Raw genomic sequence first — 16,751 nt, forward strand, 5'->3', positions numbered from 1 at the left:
GGTCCCTTTAAAAACAGGGTGGCACATGTTAAGGAGCAGAAACTCCTAAACCCTTCATCCAATTTTAATGTGGATACCCTCAAATGAAAGCTGAAAGTCTGAACTTCAACTGCATCTGAATTGTTTTGTTTAAAATTCATTGTGGTAATGTCTAGAACCAAAATTAGAAAAATGTTGTCTCTGTCCAAATATATATGGATCTAACTGTATATCGACATTGCTCATACCCCAACTCACCAACACACATCCTTAGGATGCTGTTTAGGATGCCATAGCAATAGTGACCAAGCTAATACGATGAGCTGTTGCCCTTGCACTTCTTTTGGGGTAGTAAAAGCTCTCTTGCTATCTACTGCAGGAGTTACAGAATATGACCCCTAAAAGTTTACCTTGATATTTGTTGCATGTACCTATTAACATGCATATTTTGCTCTTCTAAAACTCTCTAGTGAGGTATAAAAGGTGTGCATGACAGTTTCTTAGTGCATATTGAGCAATAATTTTGATGAATTCAGCTAAGCAAATTGTATAGTCAGATCAAGAACACAACTTCAGATCCTGATGTCCAGTATAAACCTCCAAGGAGCTAGTAATTTTATGTCTATTCCTGATAATCATTGTAAAAATTAATGTTCAGGATCTTTGCTCCAATGTAGTAGTGAACAAACAAGTAAGTAACCAGTGGATCAATAGGAACTCCAGACAATGGCCAAGAATGCATAGTATCTAGATTCCAGGAGAGGGGTTAACTTTTAACATCCTGGTAAGCTCTCTCCAGCCCTTGATTACTATACAGCAGTTAGCTGTTCACCCACCTCCCCGACCCTCTTATTTCATGAAGAGATGCAGTTATAAATCACCAGCTGAGCAGTTTTCAGAGTGGGTCTGCTAATCAAGGCTCTGGGCTCCCTGCTCTTGCTGTCTAAGGCTCTGGGCTCTCTGCTCTCACTGTCTGGAGCCATGTTCTTGTTCAGATGCCCTGTTTTCTTGATGTATAAAGACAGTGATAACAGTGCATACTCTAGAACAAACTACTGAGGGCTGAATGTGTTATAGCAGAACATGTGCTGAGCTTTATAGTTCTACTAAGGCCACGTTCACATGTTCAGTATTTGGTCAGTATCTCACATCAGTATTTGTAAGCTGAAATCAAAAGTGAGTGAAAAATGCAGAAGTGGTGACGTGTTTCTATTATACTTTTCCTCTGATTGTTCCACTCCTGGTTTTGGCTTACATACAGTACAGACCAAAAGTTTGGACACACCTTCTCATTTAAAGATTTTTCTGTATTTTCATGACCATGAAAATTGTACATTCACACTGAAGGCATCAAAACTATGAATTAACACATGTGGAAGTATATACTTAACAAAAAAGTGTGAAACAGCTGAAAATATGTCTTATATTCTTGATTCTTCAAAGTAGCCACCTTTTGCTTTGATGACTGCTTTGCACACTCTTGGCATTCTTTTGATGAGCTTCAAGAGGTAGTCACCGGAAATATTTTTCACTACACAGGTGTGCCCTGTCAGGTTTAATAAGTGGGATTTCTTGCCTTATAAATGGGGTTGGGACCATCAGTTGTGTTGTGCAGAAGTCTGGTGGATACACAGCTGATAGTCCTACTGAATAGACTCTTAGAATTTGTATTATGGCAACAGAAAAGCAGCTAAGTAAAGAAAAACGAGTGGCCATCATTACTTTAAGAAATGAAGGTCAGTCAGTCCGAAAAATTGGGCAAACTTTGAAAGTGTCCCCAAGTGCAGTTGCAAAAACCATCAAGCACTACAAAGAAACTGGCTCACATGAGGACTGCCCCAGGAAAGGAAGACCAAGAGTCACCTCTGCTTCTGAGGATAAGTTTATCCGAGTCACCAGCCTCAGAAATCGTAGGTTAACAGCAGCTCAGATTAGAGACCAGGTCAATGCCACACAGAGATCTAGCAGCAGACACATTTCTTCAACAACTGTTAAGAGGAGACTTTGTGCAGCAGGCCTTCATGATAAAATAGCTGCTAGGAAACCACTGCTAAGGATAGGCAACAAGCAGAAGAGACTTGTTTGGGCTAAAGAACACAAGGAATGGACATTAGACCAGTGGAAATCTGTGCTTTGGTCTGATGAGTCCAAATTTGAGATCTTTGGTTCCAACCACCGTGTCTTTATGCGTCGCAGGAAAGGTGAACAGATGGACTCTACATGCCTGGTTTCCACCGTGAAGCATGGAGGAGGAGGTGTGATGGTGTAGGGGTGCTTTGCTGGTGATACTGTTGGGGATTTATTCAAGATTGAAGGCATACTGAACCAGCATGGCTACCACAGCATCTTGCAGCAGCATGCTATTCCATCCGGTTTGCATTTAGTTGGACCATCATTTATTTTTCAACAGGACAATGACCCCAAACACACCACCAGGCTGTGTAAGGGCTATTTTACCAAGAAGAAGAGTGATGGGGTGCTACGCCAGATGACCTGGCCTCCACAGTCACCAGACCTGAACCCAATCGAGATGGTTTGGGGTGAGCTGGACCGCAGAGTGAAGGCAAAAGGGCCAACAAGTGCTAAGCATCTATGGGAACTCCTTCAAGATTGTTGGAAGACCATTTCCGGTGACTACCTCTTTAAGCTCATCAAGAGAATGCCAAGAGTGTGCAAAGCAGTCATCAAAGCAAAAGGTGGCCACTTTGAAGAACCTAGAATATAAGACATATTTTCAATTGTTTCACACTTTTTTGCTAAGTATATAATTCCACATGTGTTAATTCATAGTTTTGATGCCTTCAGTGTGTATGTACAATTTTCATAGTCATGAAAATTGTCACAGTCTCCACACTTTCCTTGTCTGCTACGTTACTGTTGTGTGGAGGCTATCAGTCTGTTTTGGTTTTGCTGGGTTGTTTCTGCAATCATCTGTGTTCACTTCCCTTGATTAGTCTAGAACACCGTTGCTAAAATATCTTGTTCAGTTAGTTTCGGTGGAGTTCACACTCAAGGTGGGGTCACTTCATACAGAATTAATCTCCTGTTATGTCTTGGACATTTTACCTGCTGGGATTGTGTTGAGTCTTCCTTGGCTGCGCATGCATAATCCGATCATTGACTGGTATCAGAAAGATATTGTCAAATGGGACCCTCATTATATTGAAAAATGTCTTAAATCTGTGCATGCTTGCTCCATTAGTCTGGTGGGTCTTCCGGAATACCTGAAGGACTTCGGAGATGTTTTTTCGGAAGCAGAGTCTGAGATCTTACCTCCTCACCATCCCTTAACTTCGGGAGGTCTTTTTGAAAACCTTTTCATGCCTTTTGGGCTAACAAATGCACCCGCGGTCTTTCAGAATTTTATGAATGATATTCTCTCTGATTATATTGGGAGATTTATTGTTTTTTATTTAGATGATATTCAAATTTTTTCACCTGATCTGGATATTCATTATAAACATGTCCGTTAGGTTCTGCAAAGGTTAAGAGATAATTGTTTGTTTGCTAAGATTGAAAAATGTACCTTTTCTGTTCAAGAAATATCATTCTTGGGCTTCATTGTGTCAGCCTCCGGGTTTAAGATGGATCCTGGGAAGGTTCAGGCCATCATTGATTGGGTTCAACCCAGCGACCTTAAGGCTTTGCAGCACTTTTTAGGGTTCGCAAATTATAACCGAAAATTTATTAAAGGTTTTTCTCAGATCGTCAAGCCTCTTACGGACCTCACTCGCAAAGGGGCAGAGCTAAAGGTTTGGTCGTCAGAAGCAGTCAGGGCTTTTGAAAAATTGAAGAAATGTTTTATGTCTGCTCCTGTACTTGTTCAACCAGACCTCCAGAGGCCATTCATTGTGGAGGTGGATGCTTCTGAGGTTGGGGTGGGGGCTGTAGTGTCTCAAGGTCCTAAGACTTTAACTAATCTGCGACCATGTGCCTTTTTCTCTAAGAAATTTTCTCCTGCTGAAAGAAACTATGATGTGAGTAATCGAGAGTTACTTGCTGTCAAATTGGCTTTTGAAGAATGGAGGCATTTTTTGGAAGGAGCCACTCATCTGGTCACAAGAATCTAGCGTATATCGAATCTGCTAAGCGGTTGACACCTAGACAGGCCAGATGGTCTTTATTTTTTTCAAGATTTAATTTTTCTATTACGTTCAGACCTGAGTCTAAGAACGTGAGGGTGGATGCCCTGCAGGGCCGGCGTCAGCACCCGGCGTACCCAGGCAAGTGCCGGGGCCCTGGAAAATCAGAGGGGCCCAGCCGCCCACTCACTGTCGGGGCCCAGCCGCCCACTCACTGTCGGGGCCCGGGCCCACACACCCACTCACTGTCGGGGCCGGGCCCACACACCCACCCGCCCACTCACTGTCGGGGCCCTGGCCGCTTCCTCGGCACCTGTTCAGGGACGCAGGCGCTGCTTGATTGCCGGCACTTCCCCCAGACATGGCCGCGCGCTGTCCGGCTGTGTCTGCTAGTAATGACACGGCAGGGTCGACGGCACTGCACCTTTAATTGTGCTTGTGTGTCGCTCCTGCCGCGTCATTACTAGCAGACACAGCCGCACAGCGCGCGGCCATGTCTGGGGGAGTGCCGGCAATCAAACACCGTCGGAGCGGAGGTCCTGCACAGATGGGCGGGAGGGGCCCGGACCCGACCGCAAGTGGGCCCCTCTGATGTTCCAGGGCCATGAAGTCTGTGACACGCCGGGGGCCCTGCACTGCCCCATACCCGAGGAGCTGCTGGACAGGACACTGGACCGGGGACAGGTGAGTGAGGCTTCCCCAATCCCCATATTAAAAATATTAGTAATGGGTCTGTGTGAGTGCATGTATGTGAATGTCAGTGTATATGACTGTGTATATATATTTGTCTGTTTTATCTATGTGTATGTCTGTATGTGTACATATGTCTGCGTACCGTGTGTGCGCGCGCATATGTCTGCGTACCGTGTGTGCGCGCGCATATGTCTGCGTACCGTGTGTGCGCACGCATATGTCTGCGTACCGTGTGTGCGCACGCATATGTCTGCGTACCGTGTGTGCGCACGCATATGTCTGCGTACCGTGTGTGCGCACGCATATGTCTGCGTACCGTGTGTGCGCACGCATATGTCTGCGTACCGTGTGTGCGCACGCATATGTCTGTGTACCGTGTGTGCGTATGCATATGTCTGCGTACCGTGTGTGCGCACGCATATGTCTGCGTACCGTGTGTGCGTGCATATGTCTGCGTACCGTGTGTGCGCGCGCATATGTCTGCGTACCGTGTGTGTGCGCGCGCATATGTCTGCGTACCGTGTGTGCGCGCGCATATGTCTGTGTACCGTGTGTGCGCGCGCATATGTCTGCGTACCGTGTGTGCGCGCGCATATGTCTGCGTACCGTGTGTGCGCGCGCATATGTCTGCGTACCGTGTGTGCGCGCGCATATGTCTGCGTACCGTGTGTGCGCGCGCATATGTCTGCGTACCGTGTGTGCGCGCGCATATGTCTGCGTACCGTGTGTGCGCACGCATATGTCTGCGTACCGTGTGTGCGCACGCATATGTCTGCGTACCGTGTGTGCGCGTGCGTATGTGAAGGATGAGGGGGCAGGCTGGGCCATGTGTAATAAATAAATATATATATATATATATATATATATATATATATATTTATTTCTCCGCCGTATCTGTGCATCATGAATCGTGTATGTGTTAAAAGGGCCCACTGAGACTCTTTCGCCCGGGGCCCAGAAAAACCTGGAGCCGGCCCTGATGCCCTGTCTCATAGCCTTGATTCTCTGTCTCCTCCGGAGCCTCCTTCCTCCATTCTTCCTCAGGGTATAGTTGTGGTCATGGTTTCCTCTGAGATGGAAGCGGAAATCCATACTGCTCAGTCCTTGGCTCCTTCCAATATTCCTGAATGCAAATTGTTTGTCCCTGTGTATCTCAGATTACGCCTTTTGCAAGAATTACATGATTATGTTTTGAGTGGTCATCCTGGAGTTACTGACACCCAGAAGGCAGTTGCTAGACTCTTTTGGTGGTCTGCTATGCGTAGGGACATTAAAGATTTTGTGTCTGCTTGTGAAACTTGTGCACGCGCAAAAGTGCAACATTTCCAGCCGGCTGGGGAATAGGCTCCTTTGCCCATTCCAGAAAGACCATGGACTCATTTGTCCATGGATTTCATTTCAGACTTACCTCTGTCTGGGGGGATGACGGCTATTTGGGTGGTAGTCGATCGATTCAGCAAACAGGCTCACTTCATTCCATTATCTGGGTTACCCAATTCTGAGGCTCTCTCCAAACTGTTTATTACTCATGTGGCACAACTGCATGAGATTTCTCTTAATATTGTATCTGATAGGGGTGTGCAATTCGTCTCTAGATTTTGGAGGGCTTTCTGCAGAAGGTTGGGGATTGATTTGTCCTATTCCTCTGCTTATCATCCTGAAACTAACGGTCAGACCGAAAGGACAAATCAGTCTTTGGAACAAATTTTAAGATGTTTTGTCACCGATCAGCAGGAATCCTTTCTTCCTCTGGCCTTTAACAGTCGGGTTAATCAGTCCACGGGAACCTCGCCGTTTTTCTGTAATTATGGGTTTCATCCTCATTTTGGTGAGTTCTCCAGGATAAGTTCTGGGTGTCCTGGGGTAGATGTAACCATTCAAGAGTTGGGAGTCTGGAGGGAGGTTAAAAAGAATATTGGGGTGGCTCAGCATCGGCAGAAACAAAAGGCCGATAGGAGACGCTCGTCAGGTGCCGCCTTCAAGGTGAGAGATAAGGTATGGCTATCCTCTAAGAATATTAGATTGAAGATACCCTCGCTGAAGTTGATTCCCTTCAATATCTTGTACATTGGAAGGGGTATGGACCCGAAGGACAGTCCTGGGTTCTGGCTCATTCTGAGAGGGCTGATCGGTTGGTCCGGGCCTTTCATCGGCGGTTTCCTGGGAGACCTGGGGGTCCGGTGGCCTCTCTTGATGAGGGGGTACTGTCACGGTCTCCACACTTTCCTTGTCTGCTATGTTACTATTGTGTGGAGGCTGTTAGTCTGTTTTGGTTTTGCTGGGTCGTTTCTGCAAACATCTGTGTTCACTTCCCTTGATTAGTCTTCTACTTAAGCATGCTAGCTCCTTCACCCAGTGTCAATTGTACACTTGCGGTTGCCTGTGTAGGACTGATCTCTCTGTGCTCTGTGCCTGACCCAGAATGACTATTTTCTCTTACCTGGATTTTGACCATTTGCCTGTTATCTGACTACTCTTTTGTCTGCTCCCTTTGTACTGCGCCATTTTCCTGGACTTCACTTTGGATTGTTTGACCTCCCTCTATTTATCCAGTAAGTAGCACTTACATAATATTTCTATCAGCAATATTAGTCTCTTCTCTCCTCTTCTGAGACTGTTATTTCTGTAGTGACTCGCGTCACAAAAATCTTTAAATGAGAAGGTGTGTCCAAACTTTTGGTCTGTACTGTATACTGTATACTGATGTAAAATACTGACCAAACAATGAACGTTTGAACGTGGTCTAATACTACAGCTCTGCTCACCATATCTGTCACTCAAGGAGGAGAGCTCACTCTGCTAGAACCCAGGAAGTGAAAGAGACTGGAAAGCTGCATGCTGCTCAGGAGACAACTTGAGTGCTCTTTAAGTCAGATGGTGCAGGATGTAGTGTGGGACAAGAATGAGCCTGTGACAGCTTATCATAGCCTGTGACCATCTACTTTTATCTATATCTAGCCTCCTGATGAACCTAACCAGATGGGGAAACGCATCGAGGTGAAAGACAATTACAATAAGTTTACAATTACCAAGGGGTTTTTTTTTGGGTGGTTCAGTCATTTTTGATAATATGTACAGTGGTGGCCAAAAGTATTGGCACCCCTGCAATTCTGTCAGATAATACTCAGTTTCTTCCTGAAAATGATTGCAATCACAAATTCTTTGGTATTATTATCTTCATTTAATTTGTCTTCAATGAAAAAACACAAAAAGAATTGTCCTAAAGCCAAATTGGATATAATTCCACACCAAACCTAAAAAAGGGGGTGGACAAAAGTATTGGCACGGTTTGAAAAATCATGTGATGCTTCTCTAATTCGTGTAATTAACAGCACCTGTAACTTACTTGTGGCACCTAACAGGTGTTGGCAATAACTAATTCACACTTGCAGCCAGTTAACATGGATTAAAGTTGACTCAACCTCTGTCCTGTGTCCTTGTGTGTACCACATTGAGCATGGAGAAAAGAAAGAAGTCCAAAGAACTGTCTGAGGACTTGAGAAACCAAATTGTGAGGAAGCATGAGCAATCTCAAGGCTACAAGTCCATCTCCAAAGACCTGAATGTTCCTGTGTCTTCCATGCGCAGTGTCATCAAGAAGTTTAAAGCCCATGGCACTGTGGCTAACCTCCCTAGATGTGGATGGAAAAGAAAAATTGACGAGAGATTTCAACGCAAAATTGTACGGATGGTGGATAAAGAACCTCGACTAACATCCAAACAAGTTCAAGCTGCCCTGCAGTCCGAGGGTACAACAGTGTCAACCCGTACTATTCGTCGGCGTCTGAATGAAAAGGGACTGTATGGTAGGATACCCAGGAAGACCCCACTTCTTACCCCGAGACATAAAAAAGCCAGGCTGGAGTTTGCCAAAACTTACCTGAGAAAGCCTAAAACATTTTGGAAGAATGTTCTCTGGTCAGATGAGACAAAAGTAGAGCTTTTTGGGAAAAAACATCAACATAGAGTGTACAGGAAAAAAAAAGAGGCATTCAAAGAAAAGAACACGGTCCCTACAGTCAAACATGGCGGAGGTTCCCTGATGTTTTGGGGTTGCTTTGCTGCCTCTGGCACTGGACTGTTTGACCGTGTGCATGGCATTATGAAGTCTGAAGACTACCAACAAATTTTGCAGCATAATGTAGGGCCCAGTGTGAGAAAGCTGGGTCTCCCTCAGAGGTCATGGGTCTTCCAGCAGGACAATGACCCAAAACATACTTCCAAAAGCACTATAAAATGGTTTGAGAGAAAGCACTGGAGACTTCTAAGGTGGCCAGCAATGAGTCCAGATCTGAATCCCATAGAACACCTGTGGAGAGATCTCAAAATGGCAGTTTGGAGAAGGCACCATTCAAATATCAGGGACCTGGATCAGTTTGCCAAAGAAGAATGGTCTACAATTCCAGCAGAGCATTGTAAGAAACTCATTGATGGTTACCGGAAGCGGTTGTTCGCAGTTATTTTGGCTAAAGGTTGTGCAACCAAGTATTAGGCTGAGGGTGCCAATACTTTTGTCTGGCCCATTTTTGGAGTTTTGTGTGAAATGATCAATGATTTGATTTTTGCTTCATTCTCTTTTGTGTTTTTTCCTTGCAAGCAAATTAAATGAAGATAATACCAAAGAATTTGTGATTGCAATCATTTTCAGGAAGAAACTGAGTATTATCTGACAGAATATCAGGGGTGCCAATACTTTTGGCCACCACTGTATGTATATTAATTATCTTATATAAACATATTCAGCCATCTACCCTATTTTCTGCCACATCACTTTGAGATAATGTTGGGGGCAGAGGCCAAGTAGTACTACGCCAAGTTAATGGTTATATCTATTTGACGTTTTTAGTCACTACTATTGCTACACATATCTACTGATTCTCTAATTATTCTCTATCGATTCCCTAATTTCACCTTTTCCCTTTATTATTCTGTTATAGCGAGAGGGCAGCACTAGGGTGAGTTGGGGAGAGCCACCATTGAGCGGGGGCACCATATCTCGTTTTTCTAGGTTGCCAACCTCTGTGGTTAGGTAATACCAGCACTAGGCATTTCAATAGGGCATTACAGGTTTTTGCTGGTGGTGTCTGTTGTGTATGTTCATTATTTCATAATTGAGTAATATGAGCTTAATGATATTATAGCAATACATAGGCTTTATCTCCTAATCCAAAAATATACTGCATATACAGTATATTTTCTATTTGAGCATATTATACATGGGCATTGGTGTTTTTTAATGTTCATTCTGAATAAAAATTAGTTTTAAAGGTTCACGTTGTTCATTCTAGGGTGGCAGGAAGTTTTGGCAAAAAACAAAGCCACGTGGTAAAAAAAATATGCTACATATGCTAAAAGACCCCCAAAACTCTGTATAACCTTATACTGAAGAAATAGTGAAAAAGGAACAAGTGGCTATATTGGAGGAACTAGAAGTGACGATCTTGTAACGTGGTCAATCCTTTTGTTACTGGAAATGCAGAATAAGATATATACAGTATATGGGAAAAAGTTATTTGACATCTACAAAATTTACTTACAGAAGCTTTTATGCCATGTCATTCTAAATCCATAAACATTAATATGGAGTAGGTCTCCCCTTTAGAACTGTGACAGCTTTCCGCTCTTGTGGGAAGAATTTCTACAAGATTTTACAGTGTGTCTGTGGGAATTTTTGCCCATACACCCAGAAAAGCATTTGTGAGGTCACATACTGATATTGGGTGAAAGGACCTGACTTATAATCTCTGTTCTAGTTTATAACTAAGGTGTTGGATGCAGGGTTCTGTGCGGCCAGTCAAGTTCTTCTACACCCAACTCATCCAACCATGTCTTGATGGACGCTCCCTTTGTGCACTGGGGCACAGCTACGCTGGAACAGGAAAGGGTCGTCCCTACACTGTTTCCACAACTTTGGAAGCGACAATTGTCCAAAACATTTTGGTATGCTGAAGCATTAAGATTCACCTTTACTGGAACTTAGGAGTCTAGGCCAACCTCTGAAAAACACCAAAAACACTCCATGGCATTATCACTCCTCCTTACAGTTGGTACAATCAGTAAAGGCAGTTAACCTTCTCCTGGCATTTGCCAAACCAAGTCTCATGTATAAGACTGTCAGATAGAGAAACGTGACTCATCACTCCACAGAACCCATTTCTACTCCTCCAGAGCCCAGAAGTGGCAGCTTTACACCTCTTCACCCAACTCTTGGCATTGTGCTTGGTGATGTAAAGCTTGCATGCAGATGCTCAGCCATGGCAACACATGCTATAAAGCTCCACACATACAGTTTTGTAATTATGTTAATGTCAGAGGAGGTTTGGATTAAGTTGGCAGAGCGTCAGCGAATTTTCTGCACTATGCGCCTCAGAACTTGCTCTGTAACTTTATGTGGTCTGTCACTTATTGGCTGAGTTGCTGTGGTTCCTAAATACTTCAGCTTGCCAATAATAGCAAGGGAAGAAGTCTCATGAGCTGACAACGCTTTAATTCAGTAAGTTCTTTAGTGGGAGCCATTTTTTCACAAATGTTTCTAAAGGCAATTCATTGTTGGACTGTGATTTGAGAGCTGAGCCTCTCAGTGAACTTCTATATATGTAATAAAAGTGTAGAAATGGAAATAGCTCGGGGCTGATTACCGGAGTTGCTGTCTTCAGAAAAGGATTAGGCAGTTTCTTAGAGAAAAACAACATGAACGCTTAGGTAAGCAAAGTACCAACATTTACGCACAGTCCTACAAGTCATCAAAATCCTCTGCTATTCCCCTGCTGATTTTAATGGACTTGTCTTTTTTTTTACTGTTCTAGTTTTGTAACAAAAAAACACATCATACATAGTTATGTATGCAATTCTTATTTTTTAGCCTATTAAAGACAAGAAGGAAGAGGTCCCCTTGAAAGTCAGCGGTAGGTATATTATATGATTAAAAAAAATCCAGATTTTTATGTGTGCTTTAACCCATTAGCAACCAGGCGTGACTGGGCCATAGTGCCTAGTTATACTAATTTTTTTCATTTGTGCCTCTCCTCTTTGCAGCAGCCATCATTTTTTGCATTTTTTTAACTGACATGGCTGCATGAGGCTTATAGCTTGTGACGTATTAGTACGCACAGGCTGTAATCCCCCGGTTCAGTGAGGGCTCCGTCACTGAGCCCGCACTGAACCGAGCACATGTCAGCTGATTATTACAGCTGACATATGCCCACAACAGCCGCAGGTGGAATCGCGATCCACCCGCAGCTGTTAACATGTTAAATGCCGCTGTCAATCTCCGACAGCGGCATGTAACGCGCGCTTCCGGGAAGCGTGTCCTAAGCCACGCCCATCGGCGACCCCCATCACATGATCGCGGGTCACTGATGGGCGGGCATGACAACCCAGGGTCTGCAGCAGACGCCTGTGGTTGTCATGAGCTGGTCGCTATGAGCACCACCTAGTGGTCGGCCCATTCAAAATAAAATATATAAAAAAAAACTTGCATAGACATATTTGGTATCTCCGCGCTCAGAATCGCCCAATCTATCAATATAAAAAAAGAATTAATCCGAACGGTAAACGGCGTAACGAGAAAAAAATTCTAAACGCCAGAATTACGTTTTTGGTCACCGCAAAATTGCAATAAAATGCAATAACGGGCGATCAAAATATCGGATCTACCCCAAAATGTTATCAATAAAAACGTCAGCCCGGCACGCAAAAAATAAGCCCTCACCCAGCCCCAGATCCCAAAAAATGGAGACGCTACAGGTCTTTTTTTTTTTTTACCAAATTTTTTAAATTTTTTTTCACCACTTAAATAAAAAAAGAACCTATACATGTTTGGTGTCTATGAACTCGTAATGACCTGGAGAATAAGAATGGCAGGTCAGTTTTAGCATTCAGTGAACGTGGTGGTAAACAAATAAAATAAAAAAACAACTGTGGTATTGCACTTTTTTTTGCAATTTCACTGCACTTGGAATTGTTTTCCCGTACACGATATGGTAAAACTAGTAATGGCGTTGAAAAGTACAACTCGTCCCGCAAAAAATAAGCCCTCACATGACCATATTGACCAAAAAATAAAAACGCTATGGCTCTGGGAACAAGGGGAGCAAAAAACGAAAATGCAAAAACGACAAAAACCAAGGTTGCGAAAGGGTTAATTTATGTGGAGCAAATGATCTATTTTTGTGCTGTTTTGGGGTCCACAATACTGTCTAATTTATATATCTTATTGTGTAAAAGTTTTAGTCAATTGTGGAAAAGATGCAGCACTGTAAAAACGCTTTCAAAAATAGAAGTGTTAATTGTTTATTTTTACCAATTAATAAAATGCAAAGTAAATGAAGAAAAAATAAGTGTAAATCACAATAATATTTGGTGTGACCTCTGTTTTCATTGAAAACAGCCTCAAAACATCAATTTGTATAGGTACACTTATTTGCAGACAGTTTTTGCATATACTTCGGGAGGGAGATTGTTCCATACATCTTGGAGAACTAACCACTTATCTCCTGGATATGTAGGCTTGTGAAAACCCTTCTGTCTCTGGAGATATACTTGATGATGTGTAGATCAGGGCTCTGTGGAGGCCATATCATCACTACCAGGACTTTTTGTACTCCTTTATCCTAAAGATAGTTCTTAATGACATAGGCTGTATATTTGGAGGGGCGGGGGGTAGTCTTGCTGCAGATTAAATTTAGAGCCAATCAGATGCCTCCCTGATGTTATTGCATGACGGATAAGTATCAGCCTATATTTTTTTAGCATTGATGACCGTTTTAATCCTAACTAAATTCCCAAGAAAAACAAGGAGTCCTGGAAGTGATGATATGGCCTGCAGAGAGCTCTGATTTCAGGATGATCAAGTCTGTAAGGGATTTCATGCTGAGTTCCTTCAAATACTGTGTGCAAATATATCTAGGAGAATTGATGCTGTTTTGAAGAGAAAGGGCAGTCACACCAAATATTGATATGATTTTGATTTCTCTTTGTTCACTTCGCATTTTGCTAATTATTAAAAAAACTTTTTTTAGTAAAGCATTCTTATTTTTGCAGCTTTGTTGCCACATCTGCTTAAAACTTTTACACAGTACTGTGTATATATACAGTACAGACCAAAAGTTTGGACACACCTTCTCATTTAAAGATTTTTCTGTATTTTCATGACTTTGAAAAATGTAAATTCACACTGAAGGCATCAAAACTATGAATTAACACATGTGGAATTATATACTTAACAAAAAAGTGTGAAACAACTGAAAATATGTCTTATATTCTAGGTTCTTCAAAGTAGCCACCTTTTGCTTTGATGACTGCTTTGCACACTCTTGGCATTCTCTTGATGAGCTTCAAGAGGTAGTCACCGGAAATATTTTTCACTTCACAGGTGTGCCCTGTCAGGTTTAATAAGTGGGATTTCTTGCCTTATAAATGGGGTTGGGACCATCAGTTGTGTTGTGCAGAAGTCTGGTGGATACACAGCTGATAGTCCTACTGAATAGACTGTTAGAATTTGTATTATGGCAAGAAAAAAGCAGCTAAGTAAAGAAAAACGAGTGGCCATGATTACTTTAAGAAATGAAGGTCAGTCAGTCCGAAAAATTGGGCAAACTTTGAAAGTGTCCCCAAGTGCAGTAGCAAAAACTATCAAGCGCTACAAAGAAACTGGCTCACATGAGGACCGCCCCAGGAAAGGAAGACCAAGAGTCACCTCTGCTTCTGAGGATAAGTTTATTCGAATCACCTGCCTCAGAAATCGCAGGTTAACAGCAGCTCAGATTAGAGACCAGGTCAATGCCACACAGAGTTCTAGCAGCAGACACATCTCTACAACAACTGTTAAGAGGAGACTTTGTGCAGCAGGCTTTCATGGTAAAATAGCTGCTAGGAAACCACTGCTAAGGATAGGCAACAAGCAGAAGAGACTTGTTTGGGCTAAAGAACACAAGGAATGGACATTAGACCAGTGGAAATCTGTGCTTTGGTCTGATGAGTCCAAATTTGAGATCTTTGGTTCCAACCACCGTGTCTTTGTGCGACGCAGAAAAGGTGAACGGATGGACTCTACATGCCTGGTTCCCACCGTGAAGCATGGAGGAGGAGGTGTGATGGTGTGGGGGTGCTTTGCTGGTGATACTGTTGGGGATTTATTCAAAATTGAAGGCATACTGAACCAGCATGGCTACCACAGCATCTTGCAGCGGCATGCTATTCCATCCGGTTTGCATTTAGTTGGACCATCATTTATTTTTCAACAGGACAATGACCCTAAACACCTCCAGGCTGTGTAAGGGCTATTTGACCAAGAAGGAGAGTGATGGGGTGCTACGCCAGATGACCTGGCCTCCACAGTCACCAGACCTGAACCCAATCGAGATGGTTTGGAATGAGCTGGACCGCAGAGTGAAGACAAAAGGGCCAACAAGTGCTAAGCATGTCTGGGAACTCCTTCAAGATTGTTGGAAGACCATTTCCGGTGACTACCTCTTGAAGCTCATCAAGAGAATGCCAAGAGTGTGCAAAGCAGTCATCAAAGCAAAAGGTGGCTACTTTGAAGAACCTAGAATATAAGACATATTTTCAGTTGTTTCACTCTTTTTTGTTAAGTATATAATTCCACATGTGTTAATTCATAGTTTTGATGACTTCAGTGTGAATGTACAATTTTCATAGTTATGAAAATACAGAAAAATCTTTCAATGAGAAGGTGTGTCCAAACTTTTGGTCTGTACTGTATATATATATTACAATAGGAGCCCCAGCTAAAGAGGAATACAGCCCCCTGCTGTGCAAGGTGTCACTGGCAGAGCTGATCTGAGTCTGGTAGGACCCAGTAACAACAGTGGGTACGGAAAGTTTTCAGACCCCTCTAAATTTTTAACTCTTTGTTTCATTGCAGCCATTTGGTAAATTCTAAAATAATAATTTTTTTCTCATTAAAGTACACTCTGCACCCCATCTTGACTGAAAAAAACAGAAATGTAGACATTTTTGCAAATTATTAAAAAAGAAAAACTGAAATATCACATGGTCATAAGTATTCAGACCCTTTGCTCAGACACCCATATTTAAGTCACATGCTTGATTTGGAAAGGCACACACCTGTCTATATAAGACCTCACAGCTCACAGTGCATGTCAGACCAAATGCGAATCATGAGCTTAAAGGAACTGCCCAAGGAGCTCAGAGACAGAATTGTGGCAAGGCACAGATCTGGCCAAGGTTACAAAAGAATTTCTGCATTACTTAAGGTTCCTAAGAGCACAGTGGCCTCCATAATCCTTAAATGGAAGAAATTTGGCACCTCCAGAAGTCTTCCTAGACCAGGCCGTCCAGCCAAACTAAGCAATCGTGGGAGAAGAACCTTGGTGAGAGAGGTAAAGAAGAACCCCAAAATCACTGTGGCTGAGCTCCAGAGATGCAGTAGGGAGATGGGAGAAAGTTCCAGAAAGTCAACTATTACTGCAGCCCTCCACCAGTCGGGCCTTTATGGCAGAGTGGCCCGATGGAAGCCTCTCCTCAGTGCAAGGCATATCAAAGCCCACATAGAGTTTGCTCAAAAACACATGAAGGACTCCCAGACAATGAGAAATAAGATTCTCTAGTCTGATGAGACGAAGATAGAATTATCACTAAAAAGTTCTAAGTGGTATGTGTGGAGAAAACCAGGCACTGCTCATCACCTGCAGAGATATCCTGGATGAAAACCTCTTCCAGAGTGCTCTGGACCTCAGACTTGGCCGAAGGTTCACCTTCCAACAAGACAATGACCTCAAGCAAGCACACAGCTAAAATAACAAAGGAGTGGCTTCAGAACAACTCTGTGACCATTCTTGACTGGCCCAGCCAGAGCCCTGACCTAAACCCAATTGAGCATCTCTGGAGAGACCTGAAAATGGCTGTCCACCACCATTCACCATCCAACCTGACAGAACTGGAGAGGATCTGCAAGGAAGAATGGCAGAGGATCCCCAAATCCAAGTGTGAAAAACTTGTTGCATTATTCCCAAG

At 43.2% G+C, this 16,751-nt stretch overlaps 1 protein-coding gene across 3 annotated transcripts in view; it reads left to right on the top strand.

Moving 5' to 3' along the window:
* The window catches only part of NAIP (NLR family apoptosis inhibitory protein), a 122,212-nt gene that overhangs the window by 84,513 nt on the left and 20,948 nt on the right, over positions 1–16,751 (top strand). For all 3 annotated transcript variants that reach the window (XM_073679517.1, XM_073679507.1, XM_073679525.1), the window contains exon 10: positions 11,617–11,659. In XM_073679517.1, coding sequence (XP_073535618.1) covers positions 11,617–11,659 — 43 coding nt within the window. The remainder of the gene's footprint in view (positions 1–11,616; positions 11,660–16,751) is intronic.

This window comes from Phyllobates terribilis, unplaced genomic scaffold (assembly GCF_046119375.1).
Source record: "Phyllobates terribilis strain yellow unplaced genomic scaffold, ASM4611937v1 Scaffold_1__5_contigs__length_1240528914, whole genome shotgun sequence".
Lineage (NCBI taxonomy): Eukaryota > Metazoa > Chordata > Amphibia > Anura > Dendrobatidae > Phyllobates > Phyllobates terribilis.